General features: G+C 34.0%; 1 protein-coding gene across 1 annotated transcript; it reads right to left on the bottom strand.

Moving 5' to 3' along the window:
- Window positions 1-15394: 15394 nt before the first annotated feature.
- Window positions 15395-19240, bottom strand: LOC145630829 (glucan endo-1,3-beta-glucosidase 8-like). Its single transcript, XM_081682977.1, has 2 exons — window positions 18140-19240; window positions 15395-16731 (listed from the first exon to the last, which is right to left on the bottom strand). Exons 1-2 carry the CDS (start codon window positions 18481-18483, stop codon window positions 15630-15632), a joined length of 1446 nt encoding a protein of 481 aa, XP_081539103.1. The 5' UTR covers window positions 18484-19240; the 3' UTR covers window positions 15395-15629.
- Between the last annotated feature and the right edge of the window lie 4368 nt (window positions 19241-23608).

Below are 23608 nucleotides of genomic sequence, written 5' to 3'. Positions count from 1 at the left end.
AGTGCGGGAAACAGATCTGCACCTTTTCGTTGGTAATTTCTCTCTCCAAAAGTAATACAAGTGGAAATTACCCACTGTCATGTGAAAAAAATATAAATAAATAAATGTACTCGTAGAAAACTTTGGGTTAAAAGCTTATCCAAGATAAAACTTTCATTTCTTGTCAAAAAAATAAATTAAGTAAAATAAAATCAAAGTAAAATTGTCGGGAAAGTACCTTGAATTTGAGGAAGTACTGGACAAAAGGGGAGAGGGTCCAATTGGACCAGCGCAACAATAAAATAATAATATCTCCAATTAAAAATAAAGGAAAAACAAAAAAAATAATAAAATCTTCCGTTTGGTTGCAAAAACGGGAACGGCATATGTTTTTGGGGGGAAATTTTGCGCCAAAATACTGCTGATTGATGCTGAGGTCACTGCTGGAAGAGAGAGAAAGCTCAGTCTTTCCCAAAATTGATAGAAAAGGAAGAGAGAGAAAGCTTCAATCTTCAACTCTTCAACCAAAAATACAAAGAACGATGAATCTAAGTTTTCAAGCTGCAACACTTACGACTATGGCAATTCCCTGTTCGCAAATTTGTTCTCACTTCTTCTCGTGTTCTCATGATTGGTTGCGAAAATGCTGGTAAGTTTTCGATTTTTATTTTATCAATTTTTTTTATTTAATTTGTGATTTGTTGATTTAAGCTAGATAACTTATTAAGGAATTCTGGGGTTTTTGTTTTGGTTGTTTCGATAAGATTTTGGGTTTTTAATGTTGGAATCGAGTGTTTTGAGCTGTTTGATTTTGCTTTGTATTAGTGATGATCGACTGATTGTCATCAATGCATCAAGAAATGCTTTAAACTGAAAAAAAATTACAGCTTTATTAGAAAACTGAAATTGCTGAAGTTTTTAGATGAATTCAACTTCGTTGATGAATTCTTCTACACCTTGCCCAGATGCTCTTGAAAGCCTTTATACTGCTATTTGTTGACCATTTTCTAGTTTACCCTGTAAACAAACATCATATTATCTCCTGCTACGTTTTGTTGCATTTTAGACTACGTAAGATCGTGTTTGAATTGAACTCATTCTTACCTTGGCCAAAACCACCCTTCCCAAGCAAGTTACTCTCACTAAAGCCGTCTGTTGCTATTATCAGATCTTCAAGTTTTGAGACTTTTCAGTCTTCAATCATAACTTGGGTTTTGTCTCTGAATAGATATGAATCTGTTGCTTTCCCAGCTTTCTTCTCTGGTATTAATTTAGATTTTCTATTTCTATCCGATGTGTGTTTACCCTTTTTCCGAGCTCTCCATTTGAACAGGAAGTATGTGATATTGGCAATCACTGTTGTTCCTAAAGTCATATCTCTTACTAGTACCTGCAAAGCAGAGGAAATTATTTTACATATGCATACTAACATGATCTTTTTTACTAGGTGGGAAGATGAGAATTCAGAAGCCTATAATATCTCCTAAAGTGTCTAGCATTCAAAATTTCAAAGAGGTATGATTAACTTACTTAGCTCTGATTGTTCAAGCCGAATGAATAGGTCCACCCCTCCAGGCGAAAGGTCCTCTATGTCAATCAAGTTCTCGCTCCATCTCATACATCCAGTTCCAGTATCATGTGTATAAGCCAAACAAGAGCAGTTTGCCAGGCAGGTTTTTCTGCACTGATCAGGATTCAGACCCACAAACCATTCAGCAATATCAGCATTAACTGGCACTTTCATCATCTTTAACCTCAAAAACCCATCTTGTTTTCCCCCTTGAACCCCACATTGTAGGCTTGCAGCTTCTTTCTTCTCACACACCCACTTGTCCAGTTTCCTCTCCTCCATTCCTCCGTGTTCTTTGGCACAAACCCTTTTAAGCAGCTGCACATAGGTTTAGTCTGCGGGTTGCAGTTTCCAAATTCTCCACACATACCATAGGTGTCACATATATTTTCCGGGGCATGCCACAGTTCTTCTTGCTATCATCCCACCACCTTTCAGCTAATATCCCTTGATCAGTTATTACATAACGAGGCAACAAAGTCTCATTCGCACCTGTAAAAACTAGAGAAAGCATCCCTCTTACTTCCTCCTGTGCGAATGACCCAGTGTTAATGAGTATATCACCATAACCAGTATTATGATATCTTGTTCCCATGAAAATGTTTCCATTCCAAGGTCCACTTCGCCAATAAGGGCGATTCCCATCCCATATGATAATCTGAAAAAACCTAGAGTTAGTACCAACTGAGTACCTTCCAACTGATGGATCTGAAGGACTTTTCCAGGCTTGCACGACTTTCCTGAATTCAGGATTATTGTTAAGAATGAACTTCATATTTGGTAAGACTGAGTCTGCAGGATACTGAAAACTCTGCCATATGATCGTCCCATTGCCACGACTCGTGTTGTTCGGAAATCCTTGGATAAAAATGTTCCCGGAATCTTGAAGTTGAGCTGCTACGAAACCAGCTGTAGGATGAGTGACATTGGATGACCAAATAGTCTGATATTTTTGCATCAGAGAGTGATATCTTAATTACACCAGAAAGTATCAGTGAGGGGATTGTTCCTGTTAGCTACCCATACTAAATACAACTTCCATTTCAGAAGGGTGATTATACCAGATTTCAACATAACGATTGGAAGAGTTTTGAGGGCTGAAAATTCCTAGCTTGAAAATGCTATTTTTAGAAAGTATTGATTCTGAGTCTTTTAGGAATTGTGTTGGTGTAATACTGTCAATTGCAGAGCAGATTTTAGAACTGAAAAGAAGAATGTATGGAATTAATGCAAAAATAGGTATCATTCTTTGCTTAATTGATTATATCATGTAACATTTGGCAATTTAGAGATAATATAAGGGCTCTGAAGGTAAGTTGTGTGTGTGTGTTTTTTTCTCTCTTTTTTTTTTTTTTTTTGCTCAGAATTTCAGAGGTCTTTGGTGTTAGGCCTGTTAGCTCTTTGAGTGAAACACGTGAACTTATGAGTGCTTTAAACTAGTGGATGTTCTGGACTTCTAGTGTATTGGTGCTGTTGTTAAGGTTTGTATTGATTGACGACTATGACGAGTAGATTAAAATATTTCGAGTTTGACTAGCCGTATTGTTATATGAGATGCGTTATATAAAAAAATCTTGATATATATAAGATATAAACTTTAATAATTTTTACTAATCTGAAATCAAATATATAAATGATCAAAGTATTTGTATTGTTACATAGCAAGATAAATTAATATGTAAGATCATTCATGAGTTCATATGGAACGACATTAGTTGGTACTTGGGACACAAATTTCTCAAATTTTCTCCACACCAAAAGAAATAAAACAAGCTAAATTATGCATTACATCTTGAAACCATATGAACATTACAAGGAACCTCTTTGGAATTAAATGTTGGAATGTATTTCGAATGCAACTTATGTATGCATTATATATATTTGAAGGCTTGGTACTTAATGTGTAAAACATAGTATTTTTAGCTATATTCCTAGTATGATAATGAATGTACTAAAAACAAGATGAAGGGTACCAAATTCACGACCGAGGGTACCTAATAAAAAAATGAATGATCAATGATAATATATGTGACATGAAGTAATTAGATTATTAGTACTACATCCGTTACATATTATTTGCAACGATTAGACATTTTTCCTCTCTACTTTATGTCAAATCGTTGCAAACAATATGTAACGGAGGTAGTATATTAGATCAAATAACAAAGAACTATATACTATTCGCGAGGAATTCAATAAGGTATTAATGTTGTTTTGACTATAAGCAATGATACTGTCACTCTAATGTTTCTTAATCCCTCTAGTAATATATGAATTGTATATTGTAGATCATACTATATACAACAATTGCGTGTCAACAATTGAACGCACAGGACTAACAAAGAATCTATCCACAAATGTCTTATTGTACGCGTATCAACAAATGAATAACAAATGTCTCGATTTGCTTGTTCAAATTTGAATTAGAAGGGGCTATAAGAAACAAATCTGAAAATCGAATCATAGAATCGAAATATTCGACAGACATGCACAATCAAGACGTCATATCCAAATTTAAATCGAATAATAGAATAACATCAACAACAACAACAACAACAACAACAACAACAACAACAACAACAACAACAACAACAACAACAACAACAACAATAATAATAATAATAATAATAAAATAATAATATTAATAATAATAATAATAATAATAATAATCAATAATAATAATAATAATCAATAATAATAATAATAATCAATAATAATAATCAATAATCATTAAATAATAATAATTGATAAATAATAATAATTATTATAAAAATAATCAATAATCAATAAATAATAATAATATTATTAATAATCAAATAATCAATAAATAATAATAATAATAAAAATAATAATAATCAATAAATAATAATAATAATAATAATAATAATAATAGTAGTAGTAGTATATTTTTCTTAAATATTTTAATATTTATATTTGTATATACACATATGGATAATAATAAATAATCAAAGATCACTAATCCGTAGTTAAAAATCACTAATTAATAAGTTCAGTTCAGTTCAGTTCAGTTCAGCTCAGTTCAGTCCAGTTCAGTTCAGTTCAGCTCAGTTCAGTTCAGCTCAGTTCAGCTCAATTCAGTTCAGTTTAGCTGAGTTTAGTCAATGAGAACAGGCCCTAAGGATACTGAACTCAAATATTGCTTACCAATAAGTGTCTAACCTACTAAGGATACTAAGAGATGTTGTGTAGTGGGGACACTAGGAAGGGTACTTCGAAAACTATGTCATATAAAAAGCCAGGGCTACGAACCTTCACATTATAATTTTTTCTTTTTTTTTTTCTTTTTTTTTTTTTTTTTTTTTTTTTTGCTGTTCCAATGTATTCGCCCTAGAACCTTCACATTATTTTTTGGGTTTTGATTTCCACCATACCTCCTAAATCACACAAACATGAATTGTAATAATATATTTGACCAGGAAAAATTACTCATGCCTTGTTCGTATGAAAAATTAATTTTTCTTTACATGAGTATTCTAAATGAACGCATAATATGAAATACAGAACAAATTGATTAAAGAGATTATTTTTATTTGTAAATCTATTTATCTATCTATTTATGTATAAATAAATATTACTAAAGTAACAACCGCTTATATCACTACTTTTTTTCAAATTGTACACGTGTCAGCTTTTCATTCATTTTTTTTCCGCCTCAACTTCTTTATTTTTCTAAGTATTGATTGCAAAGTAGTTTAATATAGTACATTAGACTTTTTAGTTTTCAATACTTTTTCTTTTACAAACCTTTAAAAAATCTTAAGGAAAACAAATATCAACCTTTTATAAATGTGATTACTCCATCTAATTACTAAGAGATGTTGTATTAGTATTGATAATAAATTAATGTAAAGTCTTTCACTATTATGCATTATAGTTGAAGGCTTGGTACTTAATGTGTAAAACATAGTGTATTTAGCTATATATCTAGTATGATAACGAGTGTACTAAAAACAAGATGAAGGGTACCAAATTCACGACCGAGGATACCTAATAAAAAAATGAATGATCAATGATAATTTAATGGCACATATCTTGACTTATAGTCATTTTCAACTCAATTGCTAATATATATGTGACATGAAGATTATAACAAAGAACTATATACTATTCGCGGGGAATTCAATAAGGTATTAATGTTGTTTTGACTATAAGCATTGATACTGTCACTCTAATGTTTCTTAATCCCTCTAGTAATATATGAATTGTATATTGTAGATCATACTATATACAATAATTGCGTGAAAACAATTGAACGCACATGACTAACAAAGAATCTAACCACAAATGTCTTATGGTACGCGTATCAACAAATGATTAACAAATGTCTCAATTTGCTTAATTTATTAAAATCGGGATTTTAATTTGAATTGGAAGGGGCTAAAAGAAAGAAATCTGAAAATCGAATCATAGAATCGAAATATTCGACAGACATGCATAATCAAGACGTCATATCCAAATTTAAATCGAATCATAGAGTCGTAAATCAAATTGCATGACATTCTTAAATCATAAAATTGTAAGATTCTAAAATATAATCGGGATTTTTATCACATTATTCACATGAATAGTCAAATGCATTTAAATAAAGGTAAATGATTTGATATAATTTACTTAATTTGAATTTGGCTAAACTTAGGGCATGTTCTCTTAAGTTGAAATTCAGTTCAGTTCAGTTCAGTTCAGCTCAGTTCAGCTCAGCTCAGTTCAGTTTAGTTCAGCTCAGTTTTGTTTAGTTCAGTTCAGCTCCTAATTTCCTTCTCTTATAAAATATTCATTTCAGTTCAGTTCAGTTCAGTTCAGCTCAGTTTAGTTCAGTTCAGTTTTGAGAAATGTGAAGGAAATAGAGAGGGAAGGGAAAGAATTGGCCCAAAATGACGTCACGTGCTAGTTGGAGGGCAAGAAGGTGGTAACTTTTGATGTTTTTGAAAACAGAAGGTGGTAATTTTCAAAAAAAATAAAATAAAAGGTGGTAATTGCTAAAATGGACATAACAGAAGGTGGTAATTGTCAAAATTTCCTTAATTTAATATCTTAGTCGGTCCATATTTTAATCATGTTGTAAGCCGTTTTGAACTTAACTATATTATTTCCTAATTAATAATATTTAACAACCTTAGCTTAGTTATTATCTTATAATTTACAACTACTTTCGATTTTGATATTATCTAAAATATTTTATAGTTGTATTTTAATGATAAAATGATTTAATTATCAAATTAATTACTTTCTTAATGATTTTCGTATATTATTAAAAAAAAAATCATTGGAAGGATCAATTGTTTAAATGCTATCCGGCTTTCTCAACCGCAGAAGTTAATTTTTATGAACTTTATCCTTGTAGCAATGGCTTCCCACATTCTCGCTTGCTTCGAGTTACCAGCCACGATTACCGGAAAAATTGATTCTTTACTCATGCGCTTCTTCTAAGCGCATTCTGATACTAAAGGTATGCATTGGGTTAATAAGGATATCATGCATCTACCTCGGGGCCTGGGTGCATTGGGTATACGTTGCATGTCTTCCTTAAACAAGGCGTTGCTTATGAAATAGGTTTGGAGAATCTTTTCCAACCCCCAGTTGCTAGTTTCTAAAGTTTTCGGCGCTCGTACGACCATTCTTTCCAATACCGCTCATATTCGGTTAATCTATTCTGGTCGTCATTTATATGGTCTCCGGGGTTTATTAAAGGCGGATACTCTTTTAAAACAGGGGTGCAACTAGAAAATTGGTAACGACCGATCTACTCTTGCTGGTTCAGCTAACTAGGTCAATGGTTGCATTCCTGAGTTCAAGCCTGGATTCCATTACTGAATTCTGCAGCTTATTCTTTTAGTTTTTTCATCCATCCTCTGACCAAGAGGTGGGATACTGATGAAGTAGCAGAATGGTTTGTTCCTGCGGATGCTTCCTCAATCCTTTAATTGGAGGAATTTGATACATCGCAGCAAGACTTCCGTTATTGGGCGAGTACCCCTTCGGGAAAGTACTTGGTGAAAACAGGTTAAGCAATGCTTCAACAACAACTTTATTCTGCTTGCACACATTCTGGTCCTAATTCCTTTTTGAAAGTTCTTTGGTCTCTCCAGTTATGGCCCAAATGGAAGCTGTTTTTATGGAAGCTACTACATCGAGCTCTTGCAGTAAAAGTGGAACTCCATCATAAAGGTGTTCTAATTCAAGATGTGTTATGTGACCTTTGTCGTACAGAACCTGAGGATTTACAAAACCTTTTCAGAATGTGCCTTTGTACACGATTAGTTTGGAGGGGTGGATGTCTTGGTATCCGCTTAGAATTTAATGAAGACCTCTCTCTCTCTAAGATTGGATCCAAGATTATATCCGAATTTTTATTAGTCAGGATGGGCTTTCTAGTACTCGCATAGGTACCTTCGTCGGCACGCTATGGAGTTTATGGTTATGTCGAAATTCTAGAATCTTTGGAGATTCAACTGCGTCTCAGCCGTTTGCCTCACACTTTGCCGAGGTCATGCACTCACATTCAATCTTTGTTAACTCCGACGCTTCTTTAGGCTCCTCGAATGGTGTGGGGGTGGTGCTGTTGCTTCTCCTCCACCAGGGTTCTACGCAGCTCAGCTAGGCCTGAGCACTCAGGGGAGTGCTTTACTTTCTCTTCAAATCGATGGGTCTTGGTTCAAAGATTCCCAACAAGCTAGGATGGGTTGGTGCTTGGATAATGAAGACCCGCTGGATGATCGAATCATTGGTTGACGTAACTTCGGGGTTTGTTCTTCAGCTTTACACGCGGAGGCTATGACTTGCATGCATGGGTTACAATGGGCTTTTGATCGTGGCTTTCATTTCCTAACGGTTTTTACTGATTCATATAATCTTGTCACCCTTCTCAGGGGAAATGGTCAAGGTAACGTCGCTTACCTTTGGCTCATTAGGAAGATAAAGCAACTTGGCTCAGACTTTCAGTATTGTTGTATACATAAGGCGGATCGTCGGCGCGTTCATCGAGCTCACTAAATAGCTGGAGAAGTTGCAGTTAATTTTATTTGCTATAGTATTTATATGTAGTTAGTTTATATCCTTTGTCCAAAAAAAAAAAAAAAAAAAAAAAAAAAAAAAAAAAAAAACTACGTACAACTATATGTAGCCTAAAGTTTGGGTGGATAATAGTTTTTTTTCTTAAGGGGCTAATCCTTGTAATATTGATCCTTACTTCTACCAAATCATCACTTATCCTATTTCTCTCCTCATCTTTTCATTTAATTTCCACATAAATTAACCTAGGCTAAATTGCATTTAATTTTCACTTAACTTATCAAACTTATCTTAATTCTAAATTTCCTTGAACCCTATCTTTTCAACCCTTAATCACCTATAAATAGACCCTTATTCCCCCTCATTCACTCACACCAAAAATCAAAAAACCCTCTTGATCTGAGAACTCTCTAAGTCACGCCCTCTTTCTTGCTTGCTTAAACAAACACCGCAAACCGACCACCTTTTTCATAGCTGCTACTCATATCTTTGCCGCCTACTACCCTACTCCGTACAACCTTTGCCGACTCCCGTCAACTAGACACCAGCATCATAACTACTCGTAAGGTGCTACGCAGCACCCCTGATCTTTTATCATTACTAAAATCCCAACATCTTTGCATGCATTGTTTTATACTATGCATAATAATGCTATGTATACTTTATTACTACTACTTTAATTATATTATTATACATAATTTTCTCCAAAAGTAAAGTATGAGTTTTATTCATATTACGTACTAGACTCCTACTACTAGTATGTTAGACTAATATTATTATTATGATAATACTAATAGTTTATCATAAAGGTTTGGTTTTATAAGTTAATGGTAGTTCATGTAAAAATAGAGTATTATTTATAGTTTTGTGTTAGTCTTGTTAACCTTATATTAATTAAGGTTACTTTTATTGTGTAGGAGGAGTCCCTCGATCGTGGTCAAGTTTAGTGGACGTACCTTAATTGTTCTCGTGATCAAGGTACGTATAGGTGGCTAGGTCCTTGATACAACCTTTGAATACGTGTTTTGGTAAATTTTTATTTTAATGATTGTTTAAATAAATGTTGTGTATGAATATTTAAATTAATGATTTTTATGACGAGTTAAAAATACATAACTTTACAATTTAACGGTTGATCTTTAAAAGTATTGATTGATTTAATAAAAGTTGTTTTATAAATCATTTGGTTGAATTAATTTGCAGCTCATTATGAGCTTGAGTACTTGATATTTTAATTGTCCCGCTACCCGAGACTGGTTAAGTAAGACCATGAGCTTTGCATGATCTGGTCTTTCCTCGAGTATAGTATTGGGGGGTGTACACACTTAGGTGAGGAAAATTGGTTTAGAATTATATTTTAAAATTGGAAAGTTTATAAAATGGAAATCTATTGATTTGGAAAGCTTTCATTGATGAATATTACTACCCTTGGAAGGTTTAATTTTAGAAAGTCTAATTTTGAAAGTGCCTTATGGCAAGTTTAAATTTAACTACTACCTCCGGTCCAAGTTAGTTGCAATTTTGGGGTATTATTTGTGAGATATAAAATATTCCAAAGTTGCAACTAACTTGGACCAGAGGTAGTAGTTATTTCGAAAGCATGTTTGCCTAATAAAAATATTTACATGCCTTGCACTTATACGTACTTAGAGTTTTTGCTAATTTGTTTTCCTTTTTGTTTTGGTTCGTCCTGTTTACCATTACTGGCAAGCAGTCTTGATTTCAGGTGTGGAGTTGTTCGTGCGCATGCTAGAGTCGGGATGGGATCACATAGTGAGGAGTTAAATTTTATTTTATAACTGGACAAGTTTTTATTGAAGTAAATTGAAACAGTTATTATGGTTATATTATTCATATTATTAATAAAAGTTAGTTATTTTTCGCCGCAATTTGAGTAATTAATTAAGCCTTACGTTTTCAAGCGGCGGTATTACGCACAAATCTATCTCTACGGTATTTATATACGTATAAATAGTATTTACGTAGAGGGAGATTTGGGGGTGTTACAGGTTACATGATCAAAGGTTACTTAGTCAGTTACGGGTTAGTCAATCGGTCAGGGGTTGCTCAATAAGAAGTTACTTGATCAGGGGTTACTTGGTCAAGTTACTCAATCAGTCAGGGGTTACTCAATCAGAGATCACTTGATTAGGGGTTACTCTGTCAGTTACGGGTTACTCAATTGATCAAGGGTTACTCAATCAGAGGTTACTTGATCAAGAGTTACCGATCGATCAGGGGTTACTTAATTAGGGGTTGCTCGGTCGATCAGGTATTACCCGATCAGTGTTTTGGTGTATGTCAGCCACCCACGCGGTGAGGACAACCACACGGATAAGACGCTGATGTATAAATAGGAAATTCAAATATATTCTACCTTAATTTTACCCTCTCCTCATTCAATAGAGTGCATCGCACGTGCATAAAGATGAGGGAAAATGAAAGTCAAACACATATAATATCAATTTCTAGAAAAGAATTATATAAATAACAATAACCTTAGAAAAGAATTATATAAATAACAATAACCTTATTTATTCATTCGAGTTTCATATCTTCTTTATTTTAGCTAATAAACTAAGTGAAAGTATTGTGTAGAACGGACTCACGTGAGTCCGGTCATACAAACAGAAATTCTTAATTGTCGGAAATTAGATAATGATGGTTAGATTTTAAGTTATAAATATCAGATTTTAAATTAAAAGTGTCAGAAATTAGATAATAATGGTCAGAAATTAGATTATAAGTGTCATATATTAGCTATTAATTATCAGAATTTAGATTATAATAGTCAAATATTAAATTATAATATCAGATTTTAGATTGTAATTGTTAGAAATGAGATTATAATTATCATATAATAGATTGAAAGTGTCAGAAATTATATAATAATAGTCACATATTAGTAATCAGTATCAGATATTAGATTGATCAAAATATTTTATCTTCTTAATATTCTTGTAACAACTTTAGATCGTCGCCACCATCATTTTCAACTCCAGGCAACTTTCCTGCAAGTTATGGACCTTATAGCCCTCCACTTGGATCTCTTCCTGCAGGTTTAGCTGCTCTGCGACTCGACTTCAGTCTCATCACCCTGGTAGTTTTCTTTATCACAGGAAAACTAATTCTGAGTACATGAGTTTTTTGAAATAAGAAGGTTAACTAGGATCCTAGCTAATGGTAAAAGAATGTTATGCTGTTGTACAGATCTTTTAGACCTATGAGATTGAGACAACGAAATATGGTAGTGATTTATAGAAAATTACATTAGCTTTTGAAACAGTGGAAATCAGACAATATTGTATAAACACGGAGAAGGAGAAGGTGGGGTCGTCGTTGTTGGGGAATGGGTGGAGGAGGGTCGCCGGTGCCGGGGGGATGGGAGGGGAGGGTGGTCGTCGGCCACCGAAAGTGGCTAGGTAGTGGCAGTGGCAGTAGGTGGGTGATGGGTGTGTGAATTTAAAACCGGACTCATGTGAAACGGTCTCACGCAAAATCTTCTCATAAATTAATAGATCCAATTATTTATAAGAATAACCCCATTTTTTTTGTAGCAATAACCCCTCAATATTTGTCAAGATAACCCCATATCATCTTCAAAACTACAAGAAAATTGTCTTTTCGTAGCGGTTGTACATTCGCTATAATATGCACATATGTTTGTGAAAATAGTAGAGGAATCCGTATCATTTTACAATGGACATAGTAAACCTATATGAAATCGATATGAAAAACATATGAATATTTATTCACCTTTATTCTACACATTTACAAAATTATGGAAAATCGTATCGTTTAATCGCCACTAAAACCCAAAAATCGATACGAAAAACCTTTTTAACACTAGATTTTAAAAATTTTGCTTGACAAAGAGAACATTAAATGTCATAGCTTATTGGAAAAACATTTAATATTATAGCTTGAGGTTTAGTGATATTATTAATCCCATTACTCCATTAGTTGCTTATATGTAATTAAAAGTGGTCACACATTATACTATCAACTAATGGTGTAGCTAACCATACATAATAATTTGTGTTACATTTTATCCTTTCAAAAATTAAATTACGAAACTAGACTAATTTAATCAGGTGGATCAAATAGATTTACGGCGTGTACAACAATAACTTTTGTGTAACTTTTAGGTAGCATAAAGCCTAATAGTGGTTTGACTAATTCAAACCACTATTTAATTTTTAATTTTTTTTTTTTTTTTTTTTTTTTTTTTTTTTACAAAAAATATGAGTGTTTGGCAATGCAGTGGTTAATATAATATTTAGTAGTAGTAAAAATAGCTTGTGTTAAAAGCCAAAATTATAAGCTTTTGAAAAGTAGAGGTAGTTGTTGGTTTTTTTCCCTATGTTTTTAAAGGTAACGGATAGTCATCTGGCACTTTACCAAATGTGATGGAGAGCTAAGGATTGTATGACTATATGATCCGTTTAATGACACTTATGACCTCCAATCTACTTTTTGGATAAATTTCCTATCTAATGACGTGGGTTAGGTTAATAAGAGTGATCCTTGTCTCTTTAATTACAATTCGTGCGTGAATATGTGAGCATGGAAACAAGGATGAAAAAGAAAGGCTTGTACTTGATCAAAGAATTTCTCAAATTCAATTTAGTCATGTCTATCTTCACTCCAAGGAATTTGAAGTCGATTCTAATTCCATATGAAAGTAGAGTCTGAGAGCTTTCCAACGCCAAGTCATGTGCCCAATTTGAGCAAGAAACAAAGAAGTTATGAGCATTTATTTTCTGAGTTGTCCTCGCACGCAGTAGCGAGGAGCTTCCACTCCTCCCTAAAGAAGCGCCCGCTCCTTTCAAGTGGAGTGTCCGTTCTTACCTCTTGGAGCGACCGCTCCAAATGCTCTGTTTCACGCGGACAAATGTTAAATTTATCTTCTTACTTTTATTATATATTATTAGCCATTTATCTTATAATCCTAGGGATGTAATTTAAGAAATCAAGGTTTGGTTGTAATACCTTGTATGCTCCCTTCATTTTTTTTAAGTGTTACAATTCGATCGGCACATAATTTTAGGCAAATGAATTGACTTAAATAAAATAAGAGGTAAGTGGGTTTAGGTGATGACCATGAGAGGAGAGAGATAAAATATTAAAATGTAATTTTTTGCCAAAAAAAAAAAAAAAAAAAAAAAAAAAAAAAAAAAAAAAAAGAGAGAGAGAGAGAGAGAGAGAAGTGTAACACTTAATAATAATACGGCCACATTTAGTAAGTGTAACACTTAATAAAACACGGAGGGAGTATATAGGGGTTAAGCTAGTTCTTTTGAAACATATTTTTCTTAATTTTGAAATCAATGAGATTTCTCTCTTCGTAATCTTGGTGATTATTTGCTATTACCGTGATTGCTACTTTGTAATATTTATGGTTACTTTATAATCTTAGCTTTACTTGGTGTTTGGCGATTAAGAACCCTTATTTCATATATATTTCGTTGATTTTTGAGATAGGTTTGTCTTGCGTTATTTGCATTGGAATTGTTGTTGACTAATATTTCCCTCTTTTCCATGGTTATTTCATATCGAAACATCCATACTTAATTGGCTATCTTCACAGCTAACAACTTATTAACAGCTACTTCATTTAAGGCTTGTTTAGTTCACCTTATTTTTGCTTATCTGAACTTATTTGATATGGTCTGATCTCATATGGTCTGGTCTGGTTTAATCTGATCTGAATGTCATATTTGACCAAACTTTGACCTTAAATATACCATAATCAATAATAAAAAAATTTATCAAGTGGGATCTTGTTAGATTCGTAATAATTTATATTTTATTATTATGTAATTTTCATAATATTTTTCATGCATTACTAAATTACAGCTATTTAGCGATAAAAAAAAAATTAAAAAAAATAAAAAAAAGAACTTCACATAAAATGATGATTTGATCTGAACTTATTTTTTCTGATCCGATATGAACTTATTTTTTCTGAAATAAGTATAAATAAGGTGAACTAAACAAGGCCTTACTCCAACAGCAACAACTACTATCATGGTGAATACTCTTAACAGTCACCTTTACAGCTACATTTTGCCGAATATGCCCTTAGTGGTACATGAAATGTCACACAGTCCTAAGTTTGAGGATTTGAATCGAGAAGACAAAACAACATGAATCGATTTGTACAATTACTACATATTGTATAACTTACAAGTTGATATAGTCACTTACAGTAAAAGAATCTATCCAGCAAAATAAAACAGAACAAGTTACGGAGTACAATTTACAAGAACAGATGCAGTCATGCACGATGGTAACTGGTACTCGTATGCTTTGACCCATTATCACAATTTTCACAACTCCCACGCGTTCTTCAATGGTTTGACCCATTATCAAGGTCCACTAGCCCAATATTACCCGCTTTGTTTTGATAAAAATAAATCTTGTTTCTCGTGTAGTATTATTGTTCAGTTACTTAGTCAATACTGTATAAAATAGCTCTAAATTCTAGCACAACTGTTATCAAGATTCAAGCTTGTTGACAGTAAAATAGGTCCATGATTTTTGTTTCGTGTGCAGAGTGCTTCAATTGGTTGTATTTGCCTATAGAAGCTTAGAAAGGCGGTCATTGAAGAAGCCCGTGAGAGTGACTCAAGGGGATGGCCGGATGGGGGTGCACTTTCTAGTCTGCTTTTCCGGCCCAGTTGTTTAATCTGATCCTGTAATTTTCAGCCTAAATGAACCATTTTATTCAGTAACAAACTTATAGGATCAACTTGTAACGATCATAATTCTGTGAATATGTACTTAAATTGAACATCAACTCAACAAAGGGTATAAAAAAATATACTATTGTACTGAAGCATGTGGGATTGAGTAAGCAACTGTAACATTGTCAACTCAGATTACACTATCCTGGTAAAAACTATCTGCAGCTGACATTCTATATAAATCATCAAAAAATACCCTATAAAGTTCTATTCTAGTATCAAAATCTCAGAATACAGAAACAGACAGACCAAGCATATGAAAGCAAAAGAATGGCAGAATCATTATATCCACAAGATCGAACTCAAAGGAATAGATACATCAGTGCGGTGATGATCAAAGAGAAAGCCGCAGGTACAGCAGTCCTCAGAGCAGAGGAGGCTATCTGAATTGTAAAATTGCAAGTATCTGTCGAGATATTCTTCATAGTTAACCTAGCCAAGCCTTGGAAGTTGCAGGCCTCGAGGTTCTGATTCTGGGTCTGAAAGTACACATTAAACGCATACGAAATATTCCCATTGGTGTCCATGTTCTGGCAAGAGGATCCATACCCCAGAGGTGTGCAATCCGCAAAAGTGCAAGCATAATTCATGTTCTCTTGTAGCTTACTCATATCCTTGGCATTCGGGTTGAATTCACACCATTGATTCTCGAGATATTTGACATCCTTTGCACCAACAAGATAGACATCCCTGTTTTGGCCTGTGAGATCCATAGGGAATTTTGGCTGCCCATCATACCGGAAAATTCCCCAATGCCTCTCAAAGTTCCCTGGAGCAACAGTCTTTGCATCCTCATCAAGGAGCCCAAACAAGTACATCTCTATATTTCCAGGCCTCAAAGGAGTGCCAGTGTTAGCTGCAAGTCTAGGCAGTAGGCCTCGATAGAATCTGACAGCATTGTTAATATTGGCATTAACATCACCATTCGTGGGCCATCCAACCTCCCCGACAATTATTGGCATGTCCCCAAACCCTACTGCTTTTAAGGACGAAACCAATGTGTCAAAGTTGGCATCAAAAACATTAGTGTATTGGATCCCATTATCTTGAATAGGCTCACCTCCCCCATCAAAGAATGCATAATTTACTGGAAAATCAGGGTTACCATACAGACTGAGGAAAGGGTAGATATTGACGGAGAAAGGAGCATTGTTTTGGCTCATGAACTGGACCATCTGGGTCATGAGATCAGCTACATCAGGTCTGAATCTTCCAGCTGAAGGTACAGGAGTTCCCTGTGGAGACTCGTAGACATCAGCATTTAGGGGCACAGTTGCCTTTACAATGTTTCCTACTCCGGCTTCATTAAGAGCATTTTGAATATTTTTCAGGGCGGGCAAAGTAGCATTCTCAAATGTGCCGTTGTAAGATTTTAGAAAAGGTTCATTTCCAACAGCAACATATCTGCAGCACAAAAATTAGCGTTAAATGTGAAGATGTATCGACATTCTTACATTATAATGCTAATTAAAAACCATAAAAGTCATTATAGAGCACAACCCAACTGTTCATATACCAGTTAGGCGTTCAATCATCAGTAGATAGTTTAAAAAGCAAGGACACATTATGTCAGGCTTAATAACAATGATCATTCTAGCCAATTAAGCCTCTAGAAACACAACCAATTACAGTAAAATTTGTGTGATTATTACAGTTTGTAGAGTTCACTTTTACGCGCCAATAACCGCCTCAGTAATCTGTATCAGGGGTAAAAAATTCCCATCATTGGAAGGCAACTGCTCAGATATTTCCCTTAATCCAGTCCGTGTTATATTCATCCAGAGAAAACAAACATGAAGCCGAGAAAAGATTTTGTTTCTTACTGAGTTATTTTTACTGTAATTACTTGCAGACAATTGCCCCAGGAAACAGCAGACAGCCAAAAATGCATTCAAGTTCAAAGGGAGGTTTGCAAATAGCACAAATCGAATCAGACAGTCGAAAATTTAAGCTTATAACTCTCCTATACAGTAGCTTTATTCTTCTAAATGCATTTAAAGTGATTCAAATATCTACTGTTAACACTCTCAGGACAAACTTCAGGTAATTTAATTACTAAATGAACCAAACTTTACTTAATTACTAAATAAATGAACCAAATAAATGCTTGTAAAAGAAGTTTTGAAGCAATTAAAAACATCCTTCAAATGAAAGCAAACAAAAACTAGATTTAATGGTCCCCAACTCCCCATAATCTTACTCAAAGGCAAGAACAGTAATACAATAATACAGATAAAAGTGATTCAAAAAATTATTATACTATATATTAGTCAAATAATTAACTAATCTAGGTTGATTAATCTATGTCACTAATCATATTTCTAGGATCATGAAACTCTCTAATTAAGGACCTTATCACAATCACATGATGGTCGGTTAAAGAATATATATATCAGCATATCAAATGGGGCAAAAGAAGATGCAATTTTCCAACATATTCCGTATAAAACTCAGCTTCATAATCACAAATCACATGGCAAGTAGATCAAGAATCACAATCAACCAAAAAGATGCAAAGTAAACCCAAAAAGAGTTCCCACTTTCCACTTTTTCAGATCCACTATAGAATTAGCCGCTAAAATCTTGTATACCACGGGTGTATTGTATTGCGTGACATAACTAAACAATTTGTACACCATAGATGTATTGTATACAACAAGGTCGGCAACTCTAAATCACATAAATAAATGTTAACCGCCCAAAAAGTAAACTTTTATGTGATTCGAGGGGTGACTAAGTATGTTGTATACAATACACCCGAACTTCAACGCGAACACGAACTAATAGATGGATGGAAGAAAGAGAGACTTACTTGATATTAACACCACCTCTAAAATGGTAACGTGTGACATTCTTCTCAACCCATTTTTGAGCTCGTTTATAATCAAGCATAGCATTTAAATCACCATTAGGAATAGCAACCATAACTTCAATATTAGTACCACTAAAAGCACTCAAAGTAGATTCATCAGCATCAAACAACTTCACTTTTTGAATCCCATTATCTTTTAACATTTGTACCACTGTATTTGGAGGTAATTTGTGATTGGCTTGTGTTCCCCAATTAACTCCAAGCCCTTCAACTTTACTATTATCACTCCATAACATTATAAAAAATACCCAAATCATCAAATAACTTCCAAAATTAACCCACATTTTTTCAATAAAAAAAATTAATGGGTTTTTTATTTATTTTTTTTTTTTTTGAAATGGGTATTGGTTGAATAAATCTGAAATTCCGTGGAAAACAATATAAAATGTGAGAAATGAATAAAAATGTATGATTTTTGTGGGTTTTACTTCAATTTTCAGGAGAAAAAAAATTACTAGCTGAGAGTAAATGAGGAAAGAATTTGACAAGAAAACGGTTTATATATAGAAGTGAGTGGGTCGGTGACTCAATGAGTCGGCGAGAATTCTGGGATTATTCTCTCTCCAACTTTGGTTTTCCCCAAAAAAATGGAGATCGTGAAGTTAATGTGTTGAATTAGAAAGAAAAAATTTCGATTTATAAGTTACAAATATCAATGAAATCCAATAAAAACTTACCAGTTACTTCAATATTAATATTTTAAAATTACAAAAATAAAATAATATAGAAAGAAAATTAGTGAAAATTACTACTCAACCGCTAAAAACTTACTCAAAAAAGGGTGCTGTTTGATTAATAATAAAAACCCAGATATGAATTACAAATTTAGAAAAAAAACCCAGTTCAGATTGTGCAGAGGAAACCCAGAAAAAGGGAGAAATTTGGTGATATTTAACGTAAAAAAGGAGATATCTTTGAAAACCCCAGATATTTAAAGAAAAAGGAAGTTTAGAGTGGATTAAATATAGGAAAGGGGTTACCAAATCTAATGAAAATGAGGGGTTTTTTGTAGTTTGTAATTTGTCTGGATTAATTAGATTGAATAAATAGTAATGGTACTCTGTACAATTTTAATTTTGAGAAGAGGGGTACAACGGCTACTAAATTTTGGGATGGACAGTTGAAAAAAGGACTGTTATGAAAAAGATTTGATTTGAATTAAGAGGGGATGTGACAAAAAGTGTTTTTGAACACCTCAAGTCCTCAACTTTCCATGTGTTTAATAATGTAATGGGGGATAGATAAAAAAAAAAAAAAAAAAAGTTAGTTGGAAAAATAGAAAATGCACTCGTAATTCTCAAATGTTGGCAAAAGATCTTTTGCTTTTTCAATAGATGCATTTAAGATTTTAAGTATTTGATTATGATAATCAAGTTAAGTTTAAGTCGTGTCAACTAAGGGGTTGTTCACATTAACTGAACTGAACTGAACTGATTGGAGCTGAACTGAACTGAACAGAACTGATTGGAACTGAACTGAATTGAATTGAACTGAAATGAATATTTTATGTGAGAGGGAAATTAAGAGCTGAACTGAACTGAACTGAACTGATTGGAATTGAACTGAACTGAACTGAACTGAACTGAACTGAACTGATTAGAGCTGAACTGAACTGAGCTGAAATTAAGTAAATGTGAACAGGCCCTAAGAAGAGAATATGAATTTAAGTCTCTAGTCAAGTATGGATCGTTTTAAAATAGGTGTCGAGTTAGGTCAAGTGAATCTTTTTAGTTCAGGTTTAGGCTTTAAGTGCAAGTAGATCCGAATCAATTTTGATTTGAGTTGTGTTAAAGTAAGGTTTGGAGTGGATCTACGATATGATGGGTAATTTTCTTCCTTTTTTAATTATTGAGTTACAACACTTTTTTTAGATATCATGCTTATGTATATGTATTTTTTGTTAAAGGAGGTAGATTAATTAATTACGCCCAACTTGGGCTAAAAAAAGTAGCAGTACAAGGGATAGTTAGGGGGGCTAGGAGCCCATTAGAGTTAAAGTTTACACTTTACAGACATAGGTTCCATACATAAGTTCTTAATTAGACCCACGCATGGGTTTAAAGTACTAGAAAAGGGATTATAGCAGCTAAGCTCCAGCGTACATCATGCCCACCATGCACCTAATCAGGTTGATGCGCTAGATGATAGGCCTGAGTCACCCAATTTTTTGGGAGACACTGAACACTCTAAACCCCTGTCTTTGGAATAAATTCCCTAGAAACATGAGTAATATTAAAGTACTTGTCTTTGATTTTTTTGCGCCTAGAATCGGAACATATATATTCACATCATCCAGGCCATTGGTACGTGGTACTGATCTGTCCAAGTAGCAGCAACAAGAACATCCATGAATTCAGCAAAAGTGGCATCCTCAGCCTTGGGTTTTAGTAGGAAACCCCCTTTCCACTCCTTAGAAGGAGTATAGAAAATGCCTCCAATTCCCACCTCAATGGTGGTTTTGTTAAAAGAGGCATCCACTAAGATAGAAAACTGAGAGGAAATAATGGGGTGAATGAGCTTCACAAAGGGATCAATAGGATTGTGGCAAGGTTGGGCATAGAACAAATCAGCATATAACCACTTGACATACTTAGAGATAGAATTGAGGGGAATGGTGATCTGGGAAAAGACCCAACAATTTCTACTCTTCTAAATTAATCAATAAGACAAAGATGAGAGGCCAGCGTATGTGTAGGGAATATTTCAAGCACTATAACCCCAAGCTTGAACCCCACTGTGATCATACACTAAAGTATGGTGGCGTTCCAAAGGGAAAGAAAAGAGAGCAAAAGAGTCGCCAACAAGTTTTAGGAACTTGTAAACCCAAAACGATCCAAGAGATCATCAACTCCATAAGGTCTTGAACCAAATAGGGTTCGGGGATGAGGGTACGAATCCAATCTACAAAAGAAAGGACCCGCCCTATAAAATAGGCCTCTACTTTGTTCTGCTCGTATTCATGTGCGCTTTTTGACTAACATGCAAACATTATATTAATCATAAACCTGTTTATCTATGTTGGTTGAATATTAATGCACAAATAAAACTATTATTGGCGATCACTTGAATTAAAATCATATTAGCCTAAACCAAATTATTAATTATCTTATTAAGCGTGATTCCAAGTACAAATTCCCTTTAAACAAGCATAAAAGGTGTGATCAATCAATAACAATAATATAAATAATATCAAGCAACATAAATATAATAATAAATATAATAATAAATATAATAATAATCATGATAAGGTATAATAAAGCTTAATAATAATAGCAAGATCCTAGGCATGATACTAACAAGATTAATAACAAATCCTAGCATGTCACTAAGCAATAAAGATCAAAGCTTTAAACCTAATATGATAACATGATATTAGAAATAATAAGAGGCACCCTAAACATGATACTAGAAAACATTAAAAACATCCTAACATGATACTGGGAATTAAACATTAATAAACATGCTTTCTACATTGTGAATAAAATAGGGAGTAAGCTAATCTACTTACTTTGAAGCCTCGTACCTCTTTCTAATAACAAAATACACAAGTTAGTAAACTTCAATGAAAATTATAAAATTAAAGAATTAAATCAAAATCAAATTAAATAAAGTTTTGACTAGATTTGGACCAAACCCTCAGAAAATATTAAACCTTGCACGTCTAGGGCGAAGGCAACTTCGAACTTGGCTAGATGATTCTAAATCTTGTGTATGCGGAATATTGTTTGTAAAAGGCTAGCTTAGAAAGAGAGAGAGAAAGAAAGCATATATTGCTCAAGAGAGAATAGAGATAATTGGGTGATTGTGAATGAATGAAAACGGAGTTTTGGGACCCTATTTATAAGGAAAATAATCCGGAAAAGTATAGAATTTGATTAGGAATAAAACTACACGCTGTCGCCAGAAATTCACGTTGTCGCCACGCGACAGACTTGTCGTTTGGCGACAGTCTAACTTGGACGCGTTTTTCCACGCGGAATCCGATCTTTAATCAACTTGATCTACGGAATCCGTACAGAAGATAAAAACGTATTTTTCAATAATAATATAATAATAAGAATAATAATATTTTATTCCAAATAAAAATCCATCTTAAAATAATTATTAAATCTAATAATATCAGAATTAAAAGGAACCTTCTAGAAACTTCTAGAAAGCTATAACTAATCCTAATAATTTTAGGAATAGTAATTAACATTGGGTCCTCCTCTAGATCATTGGGCCGTATGTAAATAATTAACCGGGCCCAGTTTAGTATTTTGGCCATAACTTCCTCAATATTCATCGGAATTGGGCTTATAATATATCGTTGGAAAGGTCTTTTCAAACCCCATCCAACTACACCATTATTGGACCCTTATCATTGACCAAACTAAATTGGATTGCACGTTTTCATAAAATAGAGTGAGTTTTCGAAAACAGAAAGAAAAGAATTCTAATATAAACTAACCGCAACACAAGACTTTTCACACTTTCACCTCATTCGATTATGGTTCGACGCAAAAGGTATTCATCACTGGGTTTGGTTTTGGGGAGACACAAATGGGTGTCTACAGAAGCCCCTACTTTGACTGAGTTTGGAGAAACGCATGTTTCGAAAACAAAAGTCAAAGTAGTGATAGGGACGGAGAATGATTAAGAACGTTCGGCGATCCCAAATCATTCTTGTAACGCCGATACTTGTAAACAATATTAGTTAAACAGATAAAACAGTTTAAGAAATGCGTATCTTGCACCGTCGAGCACACGTCTCTAGAGTAACCGTTTTGTTGTTTTGACGACCTTCCACAAGCTAGAGAACGCCATCTTGCTGTTGTTGATGTTCACTCGTCTTTGAACAAAGGAGCCTTTTTTGAGGATTGTTCACTCGTCTCTGAACAATGGAGCTTTTTGAATGATATGTCCACGCGTCGCTGAACAAAAGAGCTTTAATAGGATGCCCACGTGTCTCTGACCAAAAGAGCTTTGAATGATATGTCCACGCGTCTCTGAACAAAAGAGATTTAATAGGATGTCCACGCGTCTCTGAACAAAAGAGCTTGATGATGAGATGTCCACGCGTCACTGAACAAAAGAGCTTGATGATGAGATGTCCACGCGTCTCTGAGCAAAAGAACTTGATGATATGTCCACGCGTCTCTGAACAAAAGAGCTTTGATGATATGTCCACGCGTCTCTGAACAATAGAGCTTGATACTTGAATGCTTGTTGCGATCGTTCGATTGGCTGCGAACAGGAGCTTTGCTGAATGGTTGTATCCTGTAAAAATCAAAAGAATTGCCAAAAGACTTTGCTGGTGTTTTTCTTAGGGTTTACCTAAGTCTTGATGTGTTTCTTAGGGTTGACCTAAGGCTTATTGACTAATTTGAGGTTGACCCAATGTGACTGACTGACTTGAGGTTGACCCAA

The sequence above is a fragment of the Chenopodium album genome, chromosome 5 (genome assembly GCF_948465745.1).
Source record: "Chenopodium album chromosome 5, dcCheAlbu1.1, whole genome shotgun sequence".
NCBI classification, from domain to species: Eukaryota; Viridiplantae; Streptophyta; class Magnoliopsida; order Caryophyllales; family Amaranthaceae; genus Chenopodium; species Chenopodium album.
Note: the sequence above shows the minus strand (reverse complement) of the source record. Positions and strands in the feature narration are given on the sequence as shown.